Source organism: Elephas maximus, chromosome 22, assembly GCF_024166365.1.
Source record: "Elephas maximus indicus isolate mEleMax1 chromosome 22, mEleMax1 primary haplotype, whole genome shotgun sequence".
Taxonomy (NCBI): Eukaryota; Metazoa; Chordata; class Mammalia; order Proboscidea; family Elephantidae; genus Elephas; species Elephas maximus.
The window spans coordinates 20,746,013-20,762,799 of record NC_064840.1 but is presented as its reverse complement, the minus strand read 5'-3'; the positions used below and the strand labels follow the sequence as shown (position 1 = coordinate 20,762,799).

The window sequence follows — 16,787 nt, the reverse complement described above, 5'->3', positions numbered from 1 at the left end:
GCTGGGGCGAGCAGAGTCACCATCTGGCTGTGTCAGGGAGATTCAGACACCAGCCAATTCATTAGGGAACAATCAAGACAGCATATACTTAAAACGAGGTTGTGCTGGGCAGACTGCTAGGAGCTTCGGGGGAGGATGGGAAGGGAGGAGCGGGCGGGGGAAGGTGGGAAGGGAGGCCGGGAAGGGGGGAGCCGGGAGGGAGGGGGAGAGGGAGCCGGGGGAAGGCAGACAGCTGGACGCGGAGGCGACCGGCCTGGAGCGAGTCCAGGGCTTCCCGAGGCTGCGCCCCTCCGACAAAATGGGAGCAGACGCCCGGCCGTGGCAGCAGTCGGCAGGCCCTCGGCGGGGCGATTTCGAGTGACCCCCATTTGCCGTTACCATGCTCGGCCCACGGGCAGGGTAAGCGGGAGGCTGAGAGGAGTTGAGCAGACCGGCCCACACATGAGAAAGGTCGGCGGCGGGAGAGGCGCAAGGCCAGGGCGGCGTCGGGGCCGGTCCCCACCTGCTGGCTGCGCAGGCCGTTCTGCGCGCGTCCCCTGCGGAGAAGTCAGCGAGGACCACCGGCAGGGGTCTCCTGCCTCTGCTCCAGACAGGAGCCCAGGCACAGAGGACCAGAAGGTGGATGCTGGAGGTGAGGGCATGGACAGGCCCCACTTTCCAGCCCAGGCCTGTGACTGGGGACAACGGGGGACCTGCTGGCCCAGGACGCTGTGTCCCATGTTCTTGAGTCCCACCTTGTTGCGGTGTCGTTGAGCTTGGCCTCCTGCTTTGGGCGTTGCTGCCTTTGTCACTTCCAGTTCCGGCTTCTGGACAGTGTTTGCTAGAGGACTGGCTGCCTCTGCAGTCTCTGGACAAGATGCCAAAATATCCACACCTCCCAGGACACCTGGAGGCCTGCAGCGCATGCCCTGAAGAAGGGACTTCCTTCTGAAGGTCGTTGGTTGGGGGCCAGGGGCAGGTGTGTGGGCCCTGCGGGGAGCTCCCTTAAAGTCCAGCTGATGTGATGGCCTGAGGCACCGTGCAGTGCTTGGCCAGCCACTGTGAGGTCCACCTCTTCTGGTCAGTAGGGGACACACAGGCCCTGCTCCCAGGCCCTTTTAGCTGGAGCAGAAGCCCTGACCAGGTAGAGGCAGGCCAGCCTCTCCAATCCCCCACCCTCCTACCAGAGCCCCCGCCACCCTGCTGCCTCTTCACCTGCCACACTGCTCACTCTCAGCAGGGGTTTGAGTTCTCCGTCCACCCAGAACACTGCCAGGCATCGCTCTTCCCTCTGCTGCTGAGCCTAACCCCCCTTCGTCTTTTTGTAAGACCATTTTAAACATGCACATTGTATGAAAATTTGAATTTAAGAAAAGCCTAAAGGGAATAAAAAAATCACCCATAATCCCACCCTCAGAAATGATCAGCGGTGACATCTTGTCCAACTTGCTTGTGGGTTTTCTCTCCTGAGCTCCAGTCTGAGTTCCCCACTTGCCCCAAGTTGGAGGAGGGTGCCCTTCCCCAGGGCCCTGCTCCAGGCTGCTGGCCCATGTGGATGGCAAGCATGGCCCTACATGCACTGGTGAAGCCAATGGTGGCAGTGATGCTTGGTGCTTGTTTGTGGGGGACTGTCTCCACAGGTGCTGTTGTCAAGGGGGCTGGGAGGGTCCATATCCTCGGTGGTAAGTCCCGCTGTCTCCTCCTGCCTCAAGGGCTGGTGCACTCTGGGGCCCAAGAGCGGTGGCTGGCTCCTGCATTGGGGCCTCCACAGAGCACCCTCCAGAGTTCAGGCTGCACCTGTGAAAGGTACCCTGTTGTGAGCTGGTGCCAGCAGCCTAGCGGCTTCATACACCCCGGGAGAGGAGGGGGCCCAGCGCACGGAGCTGAGAGAAGGCACGACTCAGTGGCAGGGTTTTTGAATTCAGTTTATTAACTCAGCACAGTGGGCCTCCTGGGAGGTCGCTGCCTATCTCCTGTGGACCAACCTGTCCCTGAAAATGGGAACACAGCTCCTAGGAAACCCACTGAAATGGCACAGAAAAACCGGCACAGCTGCCGGGGCATGGATTGGCAAAGCTCGGCATGTTTGGCAAAGCTCAGGGTGTGGTGTGGAAGGGTGCTGCAGAGGAGAGGTGAAAACTCTGAGACCCACCCCCTCACAGCCCCACTTTGGCTTCAGAGACAAAATCAAACGAAAAGTAGAGCGGACTACACAGGCCCATTTGCTTCCACTGGGCTCCTGGTAGCCGGGATGCCCCATACACTGCAGGGGAGGGGGCAAGAACTGGAGCCAGTGTTTTGAGGCTGCTTCCCAAGGCGGACAAGACCTCGTGGAGCCCACACAAGACCGCTCTGCCCCCTTTGAGACAGCCCTATTTCCTAGTTCTAGGCTGGGGCCTGCATCTGACTCCAGCTTCCTGGAGGTTAGGAAGCTTAACTAGAACAGCCTTCCAGCAGAGCCCTGCCCCATAGGCACCCCGCAGGCCTGCCCCCCCAGCCTCACCCCTGCTAGCTGCCCACACCTCCCACTCCTGCAGCCTTCACTCTCTGGAATCAGCTGTACTTTTAAGAGCAGGGCCCTGTTTCTCCAGCTTTTGTATTCCATATAAGGTGCTGGCATCTGTAGCTTCTCCAACCCACTGAACTTTAAGAATAGACACTAATACTTAATCATCCCTCCCTGCTTGGGGTGGGGGAGGGAACACCCCCAGGCTCTGCCCCAGTGGCCTCTGCACCTCTGGAATTCTAGGAGGTGCAGCTGCTGCAGACTCTGTGACCTCCAAGTCTTACAAAGGGGAAACTCAGGCCTAGAGAGGCGCACCCACGGCTCAGCTCCTACAGTAAGATATCCGTGGCCTGGAGGGCCTGGACTACAGTAAGAGGAAGTGGCCCTGAAAACACCTGGCTTCCACCCACCCCCAGGCTGAAATGGGAAAGGCCAGCCCCTGCAGAGGGAGAAAATACCCACCCCCACCCCAAGGCAAGGGCAGCAGAAGGCCTCTGCCAAGCTGGCCACCACCTCCCCATGGTGCCTGGACAAGGGGCTTCCCTGTCTGGCTGAGGCCATTTCCTGATAGATCCTTGGGCCAGGGCGTGAACCAAACCACATCTTCTCTGAGTGGTGTGATTCAAACCTCCCCGGGGTGCAACTCCACTGTGGCAGCAATACAAGGAACACGATGAGCTAAGAGAGAAAAGCAGAAGCCTGACTGCTCCCCAGTCAAGGTCACGCCCATCAGCAGACAAGCTGGCTGGTGGGGACGGAGCTTCGTCACCATGCCTGGCCCAGCACTGTGCTGCGAGAGGACATGGAGCCCTGGCTTCTAGCCCCAGAAGGCAGTGGGGCCAAGTTAGGCCAAGCAGTGCCTTGCTGGTCCAGGTGGTCAGGCATTCTCCAAGCTAACTGGATCTACGTTGAAGGTACTGTTATCATGAGCCCTTGGGCAAGGCATTCAGTGGTCAGGCCCACTCTGTCAGCCTGACAGGAACGAGGAGCGAATGCCCCCCACCTGGCAGGAGAGGCTCTCAAAGACCTTGTTCACCTTCCTGGAAGCTGGGTGAAGCCTCCCACTTTGGCCGCCTCCTCTCCGGGGGTCCCTCAGGGGCAGCTGGGACCAGTATCCCTGCATAGCCTGCCTTGGCCTCACTGTCTAGGGGTGCACTCCAAATGCCTCCAAGGTGTTCTAGCCTCCCCTCCCCTAACACTCCAGAAGCATCAGCTAAGTCACTCTGCACATCCCAGCCCTGCCCACCGCTGAGTCCTCTCCCAGAGCCACCTGTCCCTCTGGTAGCCTCTGAAACCTCCCTGGAGCCCTTGCATAGCCACTTGCTGACTGCATGTACATCCTATTCACTCTGTGTGCTTCCCGAGTCACCCCGACCTCGTCGGATCCTAGGGTGCACTAGGAAACATGAGGTTTCTTCACAGCTGGTGAAAGGTAGAAGCTACGAAAATGTCAGGGCATGTCCTGTGCTGGTCAGCTATGGGGCAGAGCAAGGCAGGACGGCTGCCAGCCCCCAGGGAGAAATGAGGGGCTGCAGCCCAGGGGTCGGGCAACAACTGGGAACCAGAACCCACCGGAGCTGCCAGGACCCTCAGCGGCATCTGTGCCACCTCCACACAGAGCCAGAGGCCCACAGGCTGGACCCTGGCTTGCTAGAGTATCCTAAGCCGTATTTCCCAATGAAACCAACCACGGTGATGTAAGAAATTCTGGAACGTTCCAGTCAAACAGCTGTGGGAGAAACCTAGAGCAGCCCCCCTCACAGAACTTGGTCCTTCTGCCTGGGGTCCAGCCGGGGACACAAGCAGTAGGGCCAAGAGAGTTTGGGGGGCCGAAGGGGGCCGCGGTCACCCCAGAAACCCACATTCCCTGCCTCCTGTGACAGCGCTGGCTCCTGCCAGCCACTCAGGACTGCACTTGCGGGCATCTGGCCTGTCGGCTAACCACCATGGTGTATCGCAAAGAGGCAGAAGGAACTCCACCGTAAAGAATCCTGGCTAAAACCACGCGCTACAACAGGAGTCCTGCTGCTGTAAAAACCTAACCAGGCCGACTGGAATCCACCAGACCAGCAGTCTCAGCCCCACCGGAAGCTGTTTAAGGCACTTGAGTGGCTTATCAACACCACCTGGAAAAGGTTTGTTTCGATCCTGATTTAGAAAAAAAAGTTCGGTAACACTGCAAAAAAGTTTCCCCTAAATACAGTGTAAAAAAAAGAAAAAGGTAAATACGTAAGTTTTCTGAGGAATAAAATAAATGCTGAGTTCTGCTTAAATTATATGACACGACAGGTCACCTTGGCACAGACAAAGACAAAACCTGAAATACTGCTTCTGAGTTAAGACTTTCCCCTGGACAACACACACACACATACACACACACACACGACACCCACATGTCGCTGGTTCCTAGGCTGACTACGGAGGAGGCATGGGGACCAGAGGCCCCGTAGGCCCGAGGCTGCTGCAAGCCACTTGCTCTTCCCAGTGGGGACACTGTCTCCTCTCTGGGAAGCCAGCGCGAACAGCCAACCAGAGGCCACCACCAGGCATATGTGCCAAAAGAGCCCTCCCTCAGCCATGGCCATGGTGGGGGTGCACGCAAGAAACCTGTGTTGGACACCCTGCCTGGATGGCCCCACGTGCCTGCCGCCCTCGATAGAAGCTGGGAGCACAGTGTGGAGCCACTTGCCACTCAGCTTCTCTTTGGTGAGATCTCTTCCTAGGTTTTCTTTTGAGATTGGTGGCTACCCCATGGGGTGCGCCCCCCAAAACGTGATGCAGTTCCACAGCCACTGGGACAGGCATGACGCAAGCGCCTCCAGCAGCGGGGGTCCTGGGGAATGCACTGCATGGCGGCTCCCTCCCCACTCTTTTCCTAAACCAACCACGGGGAAGAGTCACAGGGTGGGGCCAGGGGGACAGGGCTCAGGCCCCCTAGCTTCTCTGGGCTGTGCTGGTCTCAGGCTCCAAGAGGTCAGAGGGCGAATCCCTCACCTCCCGGAGCCCGTCCTCCAGCAGGTCCTGGGGGTCCCTGAGGAAGACCACCAGGACGGTGATGTTGTCACGGGAACCCCGTTCCCGGGCGGCAGCCACCAGCTCCTCAGCAACACGAAGCCCACAGCCTTGGTGCCGGGCCAAGTGGCTCTGGACGAGGCCAGTGACCTCCTGGGGGGGCACGAAGTCAAAGAAGCCGTCACAGGCGAGCAGCAGGTAGTCCTCTGAGCCGGTCAGCTCCCTCGAGGTCGTGTCCGCCTCCCCGGACACGTAGGGCTTCTGGAAAACATCCCCTAGGTATGGGAGAGAACAGTGTCTGGTGTCAGGGGCTGGATGTATTACCGCTTCTTTCCTGTCCTGTCCCCCACCCACTCGGTGCCCTGCAGGTGCACAGACCACTGTTTATCACAGAGCATTCAGTGAGAGACTGCAGATGAAAAAGATGGCTTCATATTGTGTTAACTGCTATGCAGAAAGCAGAATGGGGTGATATGACAGGCTTCCTCTGGTGTCCCGGAGGGCAATTAGAGTCCCTGGGTAGGGCAACGGTTCACGCACTTGGCTGCTAACCCAGAGGTGCCCTGGAAGAAAGACCTAGTGATCCGCTTCTGAATGATCGGACTCTGAAAAGCCTATGGAGCACAGTTCTACTCTGACACACATGGGGTCACTATGAGTCGGGGTCGACTCGACAGGATCCGGTAAGGACATGAGACCTGGGCAGATTTCAGCTCCACAAAATCACTTCCTCACGTCCAGTGGAGCTGGAGCCTGAAAGCAGTCAGGGTGAGCTCAGGAATAGGCGCCCTCTGGACTTGAGAGAAGCTGACTCTTCAGAACTGAAATCTGCTGGCTATGTATTTTGTCTGGCTCCCCACGCCCTGGGCCACACCCTTTGCCGACACATGGATGGGAACAGCAATTCTTTTTCCTCAGTTTCCAAAATAAATGTGGAATGGAAAAAAGGGGCGGAGGGAGAGGACACTGTGTGGAGCCCAGGACGGCCCCCTGACAGTGGCCCTTGCCTTCAAGCTGAGTGCTCCAGTCACTGCCTGCAGCCCAGTCCCCACGCTCCTGCCACCCTGCCACTGCTCAGCGGACAGCTCCACTTGGATGCCGGATGACAACTCCACCCAGCCTGTCCAGGACCCTCGCTTCTCCTCTCAAACACCTGCTGTCTGCAGCCTCCCCAACTCAGACAACGGCACCCCTCCAAGCACACAGGCCAAACACGGATCTTCCTGATTCTCTGTCCCTCAGGCCCCACATAGCCTTCAGCAAGGGCCGCCATTCCTCACCTCCTCTTCCGTGGGCACCACCCTTGCCCTGACCCAGGATCCCAGGGCTCCTGCTGGTCTCCCTCCTCCCATGCGTGCCCGCCTCTGACAGTGCCAGAGCGGCTGGCAGCTCACTAGCCATGTCACTCCCTCGTGGGAAGCTGCCCTTGCTGCCCACTCGCTGTGGAATGAAGTCCGTGTCACGGTGTGGCCCGGGAGCCCAGATCCTCCCAGCCTCTCGCTCCCAGTGTGTCCAGAGACACAGGGCGGAAGCAGCAAGAAGAAGGGCTGTGAAGAAGGCACTGCATTTGGCAAGGACAGAACATCTCTAGTGTATGGGAGGGACAGATGCCAAATCCAGGGGGTGATGGTGGAAGAGGGTGATCTCTAGGTGTACTTGCTGGGCCTTGAGCTGAGGGACCTACAGTGAGAGGATACAGAGAAAACAGGATGGGGTGGGGAAAGCCTGATTTATGGACTATTTAAAAAAATTAGTTCCCAACACATACGGTAGCTAGCCAAGAGTTTCCTATTAGATTTTTTTCTGAGGGAAACTTTTTTTTTTAATTTGTTTTATTGTGGTAAAAATATATATGACATTTGCCAATTCAACATTTTTTACGCATACCTTTCAGCAGCATTGGTTACGTTCATCATGTTGTACAACTGTCACCACTATCCATTTCCAAATTATTCCACTACCACTGATGGAAACGCGGTGTCCCCTAAGCAGACTCCCTTTTCCCCTCCTTCCTGCCCCTGGTGACAGATAATAAGCTTTGTTCTCTAGGTATTTGCCTATTCTAGATATTTCATACAAGTGCAATCACACAATATCTGTCCTTTTGAGCCTGACTTATTCCCCTTAGCACGATGTTTTCAGAGTTCATCCACATTGTGGCATGCATGCATCAGGACTTTATTTCTCTTTATGACTGAGTAATATTCCATCGTATGGCCATCCCACATTGTGTTTGGATGGACTCTTGGGTTGTTTCCACCTTCTGGCTATTGTGAAAAGTGCTACAATGAACATTGGTGTACAGATTTCTGTTTGCATTTAATGAAAAGATAATTTATAATTCAAACTACATTTGTGTGAGATCAACGTTTTTAAGGCATTTGCCAGATTTCCCTTCCAAATTTGATTTATAACATAACCCTAGTGTTGGGGGTTGAATTGTGTCCCCCAGTACAATCCACTGAAGTCTTAACCCCTGGTACCTGTGAACCTGACCTCATTTGGAAACAGGATCTTTGCAGATGTAATCACATTAAGGTGAGGCTCTCTGGATTAGGGTGGGCGCTAAATCTCAGGAGTGGTGTCCTTATAAGGAGAGAGAGATTTAGAGCACAGAGAACATGCACATAGGGAAGATGAGGCAGAGATGGGAGTGATACAGCTACAAGCCAAGGAGCTCCTGTAGTTATTGGAAGCTGGGGGAGAGGCACGGCACAGATGCTCCCTCCGAGCCTCCAGAGAACCAACCCTGTGACACTGTCATTTTGGACTTCTGGCCTCCAGAACTGTGAGAGAATGAATTTCTGTTATTTTCAGCTGCGCTGTTTGCTGTGGTTTGTTATGGCGGCCCCAGGATACTAAGATACCTAGTCTATCACAAATCTTTCCCCAGCATGCATTGCTGTCTTGTCCTACGCTCTTGGGGGAGTCATGGTCAGCTCCCATGCCCTCTTACCAATGGCTCTGGAGACGGCCAGGGTCCCGTTGACTCGCCAGCAGTCCATGTGGGACACAAAGCCACCCAGTGCTTCAATGCGCTCCCTCTCGTCCTGTGGGAAGAAAGGTGGAGTCAGGGGTGTTGCCATGTTGCTGCCTAGACTGAAAAACCAAGCCGGTTTCTAAGACAATGCTCAAAACCACAGCACTGGGAGACAGTTGGGAGGTCCAGAGATGCACCCAAATTATGCATTATTAAAATGGTGAGAAATTATAAACAATCTAAGTGTTCTTCAGTTTAGGAACAGCTAAATAAATCGTGGCACAAACATAAACACACGCTGCCATCAGCGACTGTACCTCTGAGGAGTGTTGAAAACCAGTGACCAGGTGCTGTAGAGCCCACCCCGACTGAAGGCGCCCCCATGTGTCTCAGAGTAGAACTGTGCTCCATAGGGTTTTCATGACTGGGACCTTTCGGAAGTAGATCGCCAGGCCTTTTTGCCAAGGTGCCTCTGGGTGGACTTGAGCTGCCAAGTGCTTAACCCATTTGAGTCACCCAGGGACTCAGAAATATATATAAAACATGATATATGATATCAATATATTTAATACATATTGGCACAGAGTTAGTGCTTATTACATGTCCTGGGTACTGCTGAGAGTTGGACACCTAACCTTTAAAAAAAAATTTATTTTATTTTGGTAAAATGTATGTATATATAAAAAACCCATACTCATTGCCATCGAGTCGATTCCAACTCATAGCAACCGTATAGTACAGGGCAGAACTGCCTCACAGTGCTTCCAAGGGACAGCTGGTAGATTCCAACTGCTGACCTTTTTTTGGTTAGCAGCTGAGCTTTTAATCACTGCGTCACCACATTCAAAATATATTGAACATTAAAAAAAAAAAAAGGCTGACAGCAGCCTCACGTATGTCAGAGTAGGACTGTGCTCCACAGGGTTGTTTTCAATGACTGATTTTTCAGAAGTAGATTGCCAGGCCTTTCTTCTAAGGTGACTCTGGGTGGACTCAAGCTGCCAACTTTGGGTTAATAGCCGAGCGGTAATTGTTGAGCTGTCGGGGAAATGCTCCCAAGGCCACAGAAAGAGTGTGAGCCCTAGAGTCAGACAACAGGTCCTCGGCTTCCACCCCTGACATGAGGATAACTGCCGTCTGTTGCAAGCTGCTGGACAACATGGTGAAGCACGACATGTATGTGGCCACAGGCCAAGGCTTGGCAAACCCTGAGCACGCCCCGGACAAGCAGCCCTGGGCTTGCTCATTTTCCCTCCTTCTCAACTCGCGCTCCTCCTGAGTAATGGTTTTGGCGCACTGCCGAGGACAGCAGAGCTTCCTCAGCGAGGCCAGGACAGAGGCTGGACGTGGCTGTCAGTTCCTCCAAAAACTTCTGGTCATACAAATCCCCCTGAAGGGTGGGAACGACGGCACCCTCGAGCAGAACATGGCCCACAGGCTCCCTGGGGCAAGGCATCTCCCTGTCCACTGGAGCTGCTAGAGGTGGGCGTGTCTCATGCCTCTTACTTGTCAGTTTCTCATTAAATAAAGGAGCACAGTCTCACCTGGTGATCCCAGGTACTCATTTCTGTGCCTGCCCTCCCGCTGGGGGTCAGCTGCCCAAGAGGTCAGAGACCCCCTTCCTCAACCAGAAGCCTCCCAGTGCCACAGGGGGCAATGTCCTCTGGGCAGACTCTCGGGCCACAGAGGTGGGCCCTTCACCTGAAGAGATGCCTGTTTCTACGGATGTGACCCACTTCTACACCCCCATCCCCACCTACTCGGGGCAGAGGCACGGGCTGTTGGCCCCAGGCTGGGCCTCCTCTGTGAGAAGGCTGGGGAGGGAAGGACCAGAATACAGGTGGGAGAGCACAGACAGCCTGAGCACCTGCTGTGGCCTGTGGGGCAGCTCTCACCAGACCCTCTGCAGAGCAGTGCTCAGTGGGCAGGGCATTCTTACACTGTGAAGGGGGCAGGACAGCATGGCCAGGGAGGCTCCCTACAGGTCTGGGATTCCACTGCGGTCTGAGAGCTGTGATGGAGAAAGGGAAGGACCAGCACAAGGGGGGAAGGCAAAGAAGAAGGCTGGAAGTCTGGCAGGGGGACGGGGCTGGGCAGACGCAGCCAGATGGAGGGACACGCACGTGCACACATCACACAACTCACACGCACACACAAATCCCATAGCTCACGCAAGCAAACATATGCATACCACACAATGCAAGCACATGTGCACACCACACACACACGCACTCCATACACACACCTCACACACATGCTCAAGACCTGGCTCACCGGCGCACTGCCCGAAGCACACTGTGGCTGCTGGACCTCCTGGAAGCCTCTCCTGGTTTCCTACTGGCCCACACTCCCCGTCTGCTCCATCAACAACGGAGCCTCGGCCCAGACCTACCTTCTCAGCCCTGCCCCCTTGCCCAATGTCAGCCCTGAGCTGCTGGCTTCACAGGCCAGTCCTTGTCATAGATCACCCATGACAACACAGCCCACGGGGTTCTCCTGGCTTCACCCTCGATCCAACCTCTAGGGATCTGATCGTTTCAGACACTTCTGGCGCTGCCTCATGCCCTGACCTGAGCCTTGGCCTGCATCTTCCTCCTGGGCCACCCAGCCTCTGAAGTCACACATGCCATCAAACTCGGCAGCTGCTGAGCAGCTTCCCACATGCCTCACTTCAGTTCACTTCTCTCTCTCCCATCTTTCCCCAGCACTTGCAGGCCCAGGTTCTGACACCCTCACGTGGCAGCCTCGCTGCCCCTACTAGACTGAGCATCACCAGAAGGAGGAAGGTAGTCCTAGTTTATTATCTTACTGCCTTGGCACAGCACATGATGTTGTTGTTGGCCACTATGACGTCAGCCCTGACTCATAGCGACCCCAGGCACAACAGAACGATACGCTGACCAATCCTATACCACCCCTACAATCGGCTGTGGATCAGACTATTGTAATCAGTAGGTGCTAAATGTTTGCTGGGCTGGAACTGAATCCAGTGGAAGGACAGACTGCTCAAATAGCTGTAGGATGGGACACGGGGGTCCCTATATATTCCTTGAGAACTGATTTCAGCAGCTCTTGGACACTGACTTTTATTGTTGCTCACTAGCTTGTTCCTGCGTGGCAGTGGTGGTTCAGTGGTGGAACTCCCACCTCCCATGAGGGAGGCCTGGTCTGATTCCCGGCCAAGGTGCCTCATGCGCAGCCACCACCCATCTATCAGTGGAGGCTTGCGTGCTGCTATCACGCTGAACAGGTTTCAGCAAAGCTTCCAGGCTAAGACAGACCAGGAAGAAAGACCTAGCAATCTACTTCGAAAAACAGCCAGTGAAAACCATCTGGATCACAATGGTCCAATCCACAACTTATCATGGGGACGGTGCAGGGCTGTGCAACATTTCGTTCTGTTGTCCATGGTGCTGCCATGAGTCAGGGGCTGACTTGATGCACTAACAACGATAGGTTGGACCAGCTTCCCTGCTTTCGTAACCACTGTTATGGGTAAATGTTTAGCTGGGTCTGTGCAGGTGATGGTTGAGAGCAGGGTCAGAGTGGGAGAAGCAGAAGTCGCAGCTCCTACACGAGCTGGGCTCTTGTCTCTGCAGTCTGGTGTGGCTGCAGGTTAAGGACCCTCGTGGGCTCCTCCTGTGCCAGGCCCTGCTCTCAACCCACCACATGCATCAGCCCACTTGGTCCACACCCCAAACCTCCCAGGAGCCCTGTTTTAGGAGGAGGAGCCCAAAGCTTGGGGAGAATGGAGCCATGACTGAACACAGGTGGAGCTCAGGCAGTGTTTGGAAAATGCCACCAGGGAAAAGTCCCCATTGGGCTTCAGGGGAGACGCTGGGCACTAAGCTTGAAGTGTGGGAGCAGACAGGTGGGAGCCAGTGCAGCACAGAGCCAGTGGCTGGCATCTAACCCCAACTTGGGCCACATTTCACCTGACCACAGGTCTTGGGGCAAGAGGGCCTACCAGGGACCAGGTGGTGAGTCCCTCAGTGGTAGTGGTGGCAGGGGTGGCCATGTGCTTTGGGCAACTTAATCTTCTTAAGCCTCAGTTTCCCCCTCTGTGCAATGGGGAATAACATGTAGCAAAGGCTGTGAATTATGCCACTAAGCCAAGGGATGTTATTGTGCTAGACTGTTACCATGACTGCTGCCTGCTCTTTCCTGCTGGACATTCCCAATCCACAAGTCACAAAATAAAAGACTGCTCGATTCAACTATATCAAACCCAAAACTTCTATATGGCAAAATCCCGTAAACACAGACAAAGAGGTGACAAGCTGGGGAAAAGTATCTGGAAATCACTGCACAGACAGGGGGCCAACCTCCCTAATCTATAGAAAATCAGGTGCTGTCGAGTTGACCCCAACGCAAGGCAACCCCATGTGTGCAGAGTAGAACTGTGCTCCACAGGGTTTTCACTGGCTGATGTTTCGGAAGGAGATCGCCAGGCCTTTCTCCCAAGGCACTTCTGGGTGGATTCAAACGACCAAACTTTAGGTTAGCAGTTGGGTGCATAAACCGTTTACCGTACCCAGGAACTCCCATAAATTGGTAAGAAAAAGAGCCATGGCTTATGGAAAAAATGGGCAAAGGACAGGAACAGAGAGTTCACAGCAGTAGGCAAGATAATGACCTTGAGCGTTCGGAAGGATGCTCAACCTCGCTGAGTAAGAGAAATGCAAACTAAACCACTGGCCGAGATGCCATTCTCACCTTTCAGACGGGCAGACACCCTGCAGCTGACAACACACTGGGTAGGGCTGTAGGCAAATGGGCTCTCGGCCATGCCGGCACCAATCACCCTGGCACAGCCTAAGGAGGGCGCCGTGGCAAGCCCTTCAAAGCTATGAATGTGTATACTTTCCAACCCAGCTGCCCCACTTCTAGGAATGTGTATCTTCTACAGATATACTTGACCTTGAACAACACAATGTTGTACAAAGCTATTTAGTGCTGCACTGCTTTTAGTACCAAAAGACCAGAAAAAATGTCAATCTTCACAGACAAGGGATTGACTGGCACGTGAATGCCTGGTGCATTTGTGTAATGGACGCCAAGAAGCTCCTGACATGTCGACAGCAAACGATCCGTCAAGCACACAGCTAAGTGGGAGAAGCCAGGGCAGAGCAGGGTGAAGAAAGCAGGACAGGGGAGACACACAGGCACTTCTTGATGTCTAAACTATTGCCGTCTGACCTTGGGAAACAAAGGGACTGGACAGTTCTGTGAGATGGGGCCCAAGATAGGAACATCACCCTCAGGCTCGGGTGACGACACCGAGGCTTGGCTGGTGTGTGCCTTGTGGGGGCACAGAGCCTGCTGAAGTCCTCCGGAGAGTCCTGGGGTCCCTGTGTGGTGGCTTCCTTCCTGCCTAGGTTTAGCATCACCTCCTTCCCGGCTGCCTGAGTGTGGCCGGCTGCCCCTGGCCCTGCATACGTGGTAAGGCTGTGTACACAGACTCCATTCACTGGGCTGCCCCAGGGCAGAGGGGCCATGGTCATGGCGACACACCGAGCTCTGGGAATGGCTCACCTGAGAATGCTGGCTGTTGACACCTCAAGTATTAGGGGTCCCCTAGTCATTCAAGTCTGGCAGGAAGCCCTTCCCTCTGGAGGAGTGCCAGCAGCCTCCTGGGAAGGTGGCCCAGGGCCTCTTTTACCCTCTCATCTGCCCCAGCAAACACTTGGCTTCCTGACCTTTTGCTCCCTCCATGCTCCCTGGGCTAGGGACCCAGCATGGGCACTCAGGGCAGACCTGCATGCTGCCCTGGGCTGCAGTGGTGGAGCAACTTACCTGTCGCTCGGGCCTGTGGGGCTCCATCAGCTTCACCACCTCTCCCTGCTGCACCAGGATGACCTGGGAGTCCCCAAGCCAGGCAATGTACAGGGTGCTTCCTGCGATGAGTGCACACACACCTGTGGTGCCACTCTGCAGCCGCTGCAGGAAGAGAGGGTACTTGGGGCTGAGGATGGGCGAGTTCCTGCACACACCCACCCGGCCTGCATGGCACTGGACCAGTGTTCAGCAATCAGATGGGAGGGACTGCTGACACCTGTGACAGCATAGGTGAGTCTCAAAATCGATCCTGCTGCACGGAGAAAGAGCACACTTTGCATGATTCCATTCACATCTGTGGGGCAAAGAATTCTACTTTATGCAAAGCAAGGTGGCCTTTGTCCTTGGTTCCCGAGAAATAACACATAGAGTAACTGGGGTGCCTTGGTCTGAGACTTCCAGGCCACACCTGAGGATTTGTGCTGGCGAGTGGGGGCTGGCCAGACCAGAAAAGACTCACCTGGAAGGCTGATACCAACTAGCCTTAGTAGGCATGATTTAGCTTACCATGCAGGGCTGGCCAATAAAAGCCTGGAATCTGAAGACTCAGAGAGCTTCCTGGTTGGTGAAGGAAGGTAACCACATTGAGAACCTTCCCAGACCTTGCCTATGTCTCTTCTTTATGACCATCCTGATTTGTATCCTTTTGCTGTAATAAATTTATAATCATAATACTATCCGTGAGTTCTGTGAGTCCTTTCAGCAAATCATCAAACCCAAAGACGGGGAAGCCAGCAGGTGAAAGTGAGGGTATCTACTTGGCAGTCTTAAAAACAGAATGCTTTTCACCTGTGAGATCTCTCCTAGCTCCAGGTGGCTCAGGTCAGAGAGAGAGTATGCCACGTGAGGCAGCTGGTGTGAGAAATGATGGAGAAGTTGGAACGTAGGGACTGCATAAATCTCCACATTTGGGGGATTGGATTCATGCTGATTCTTATCCACAAAGTTTATCCACAAAACATCAAACTCTGAAGATGCAAACTAACCTACAGTAACAGAATGCAGGTTTGCGGCCACATGGGGAGGGATGGCAAAGGGGCAGGAAGAACCCTTTGCGGGTGACGAATATGTTTGTAATCTAGATTGTGGTGAGGGCTTCTGCGTGTGTTGTTGATAGGAGCTCGTTGGGTTGGTTCCAACTCATAGCAACCCCACGTATAAGAGAACAAAACACTGCCTGGTCCTGCACCATCCTCACAGTCATTGGGTGTGTACATAAGTCAAAAGTTATCAAACTGTACACTTTAAATATGTACGGTTTATTATGTATCAATAAGCTGTTAAAAAAAAAAAAGAAAAAACCTAAACAAAACCAAATGCCTGTTTCAGAGAAACATTTCTCTACCCCAGAGGTACCCCAAGTCTAGAGCCTTTCTTCCCCTATTGGGGGCGCTGGTGGCCAGGGGGGCTGAGGTGTCAGCTGCTCACTGGTCTCCCCACCCCATACACCTCTACGTGCCATATGCAGCTGTCTGTGAAGGTGCAGAAGCTGGCTCTGTGGATTTCGCTAGGATCTGAGCTCTGGGCGTATGACGGCTGTGCCCTTGCCTGTTCACAGCTCGGGCTCGAATGTCACAATCTGGTCTGATCCAGTCACTGCTACTGACAAGCTGCATCAACTCAGACAAGTCTTTTAGGCTCTCTGAGCCTCAGTTTCACAATGTTTAAAATGAAGGGGATATTGGTATTTTACCTCACAGGGCTACTGGGAGGACCCCATGCAATTCTGTGGGTGTGGCTAAGGTTCAAGGGGGTGAGTTTACTCAGGTAGGTGAGCTCAGGCAAGTTCACACAGGAGGGGCCTAGTACGTTGCTTCTTCTTGAGGTGGCTGTAACTCCCGGGGACAGAATGTTCCCAGTGGACGACAGTGGCCTACAGGGACCCTGCCCCGAAAAGTAGAGGTGGGGCTGCCTTCCCCACGCAGCGAGGCAGGTACAGGCTGCTGAGGGGCTGGTGTTCTACATCAGGGGCAAGCTCTGTGCTGCACCCACTCAAGTTAAAAAGGAGCCCCCTTTATTGTGAGAACAGGAGCGACATGGTCACCAGCAGTGATTCACTGGGGTTTCCTGCCCTCTGTGGAGGCTGAGCCTCTCCTGGTGCTATGGGTCCCCAAGTGCCCTCGCCTGCGGTTCTCACCTCTCGCTTGGCTTTCTGGAGGAACATCTCGTCGGTGAGCCGGAAGGCTTCCCTGAGGGCACCTGCAGGGTCCAGGGTCAGCCCTGGCTGGCGGGCAGCGTTGGCGTGCACGTGCGTTGCAGCAAATTTTGCAGCATCCACCCCTCCGTGACCGTCAAACACAGCAAAGTAGGCACGGTCTACAGGGTCCTGGTGGGGAAGGTGGTGGGATTTTCAAACCTGCTGGCCTCATACCCTGACCGAGAGCTGCCCAGGAGGTACAGGGTTTGGGAGAATCCGTGTGGCCTCTGGGATCCGATAGGCCAGCCTGGCTCCAGCACTTAGGAGACAGGAGA

At 54.6% G+C, this 16,787-nt stretch overlaps 1 protein-coding gene across 3 annotated transcripts in view; it reads right to left on the bottom strand.

Annotated features, from left to right (window-relative positions):
- Window positions 1-1,890: 1,890 nt before the first annotated feature.
- Window positions 1,891-16,787, bottom strand: part of PPM1F (protein phosphatase, Mg2+/Mn2+ dependent 1F) — a 32,014-nt gene continuing 17,117 nt past the window's right edge. For all 3 annotated transcript variants that reach the window (XM_049866051.1, XM_049866050.1, XM_049866052.1), the window contains 4 exons: window positions 16,453-16,641; window positions 14,274-14,417; window positions 8,454-8,547; window positions 1,891-5,772 (listed from right to left, as the gene is read on the bottom strand). In XM_049866051.1, coding sequence (XP_049722008.1) covers window positions 5,420-5,772; window positions 8,454-8,547; window positions 14,274-14,417; window positions 16,453-16,641 — 780 coding nt within the window. In that variant the 3' untranslated portion in view covers window positions 1,891-5,419. The remainder of the gene's footprint in view (window positions 5,773-8,453; window positions 8,548-14,273; window positions 14,418-16,452; window positions 16,642-16,787) is intronic.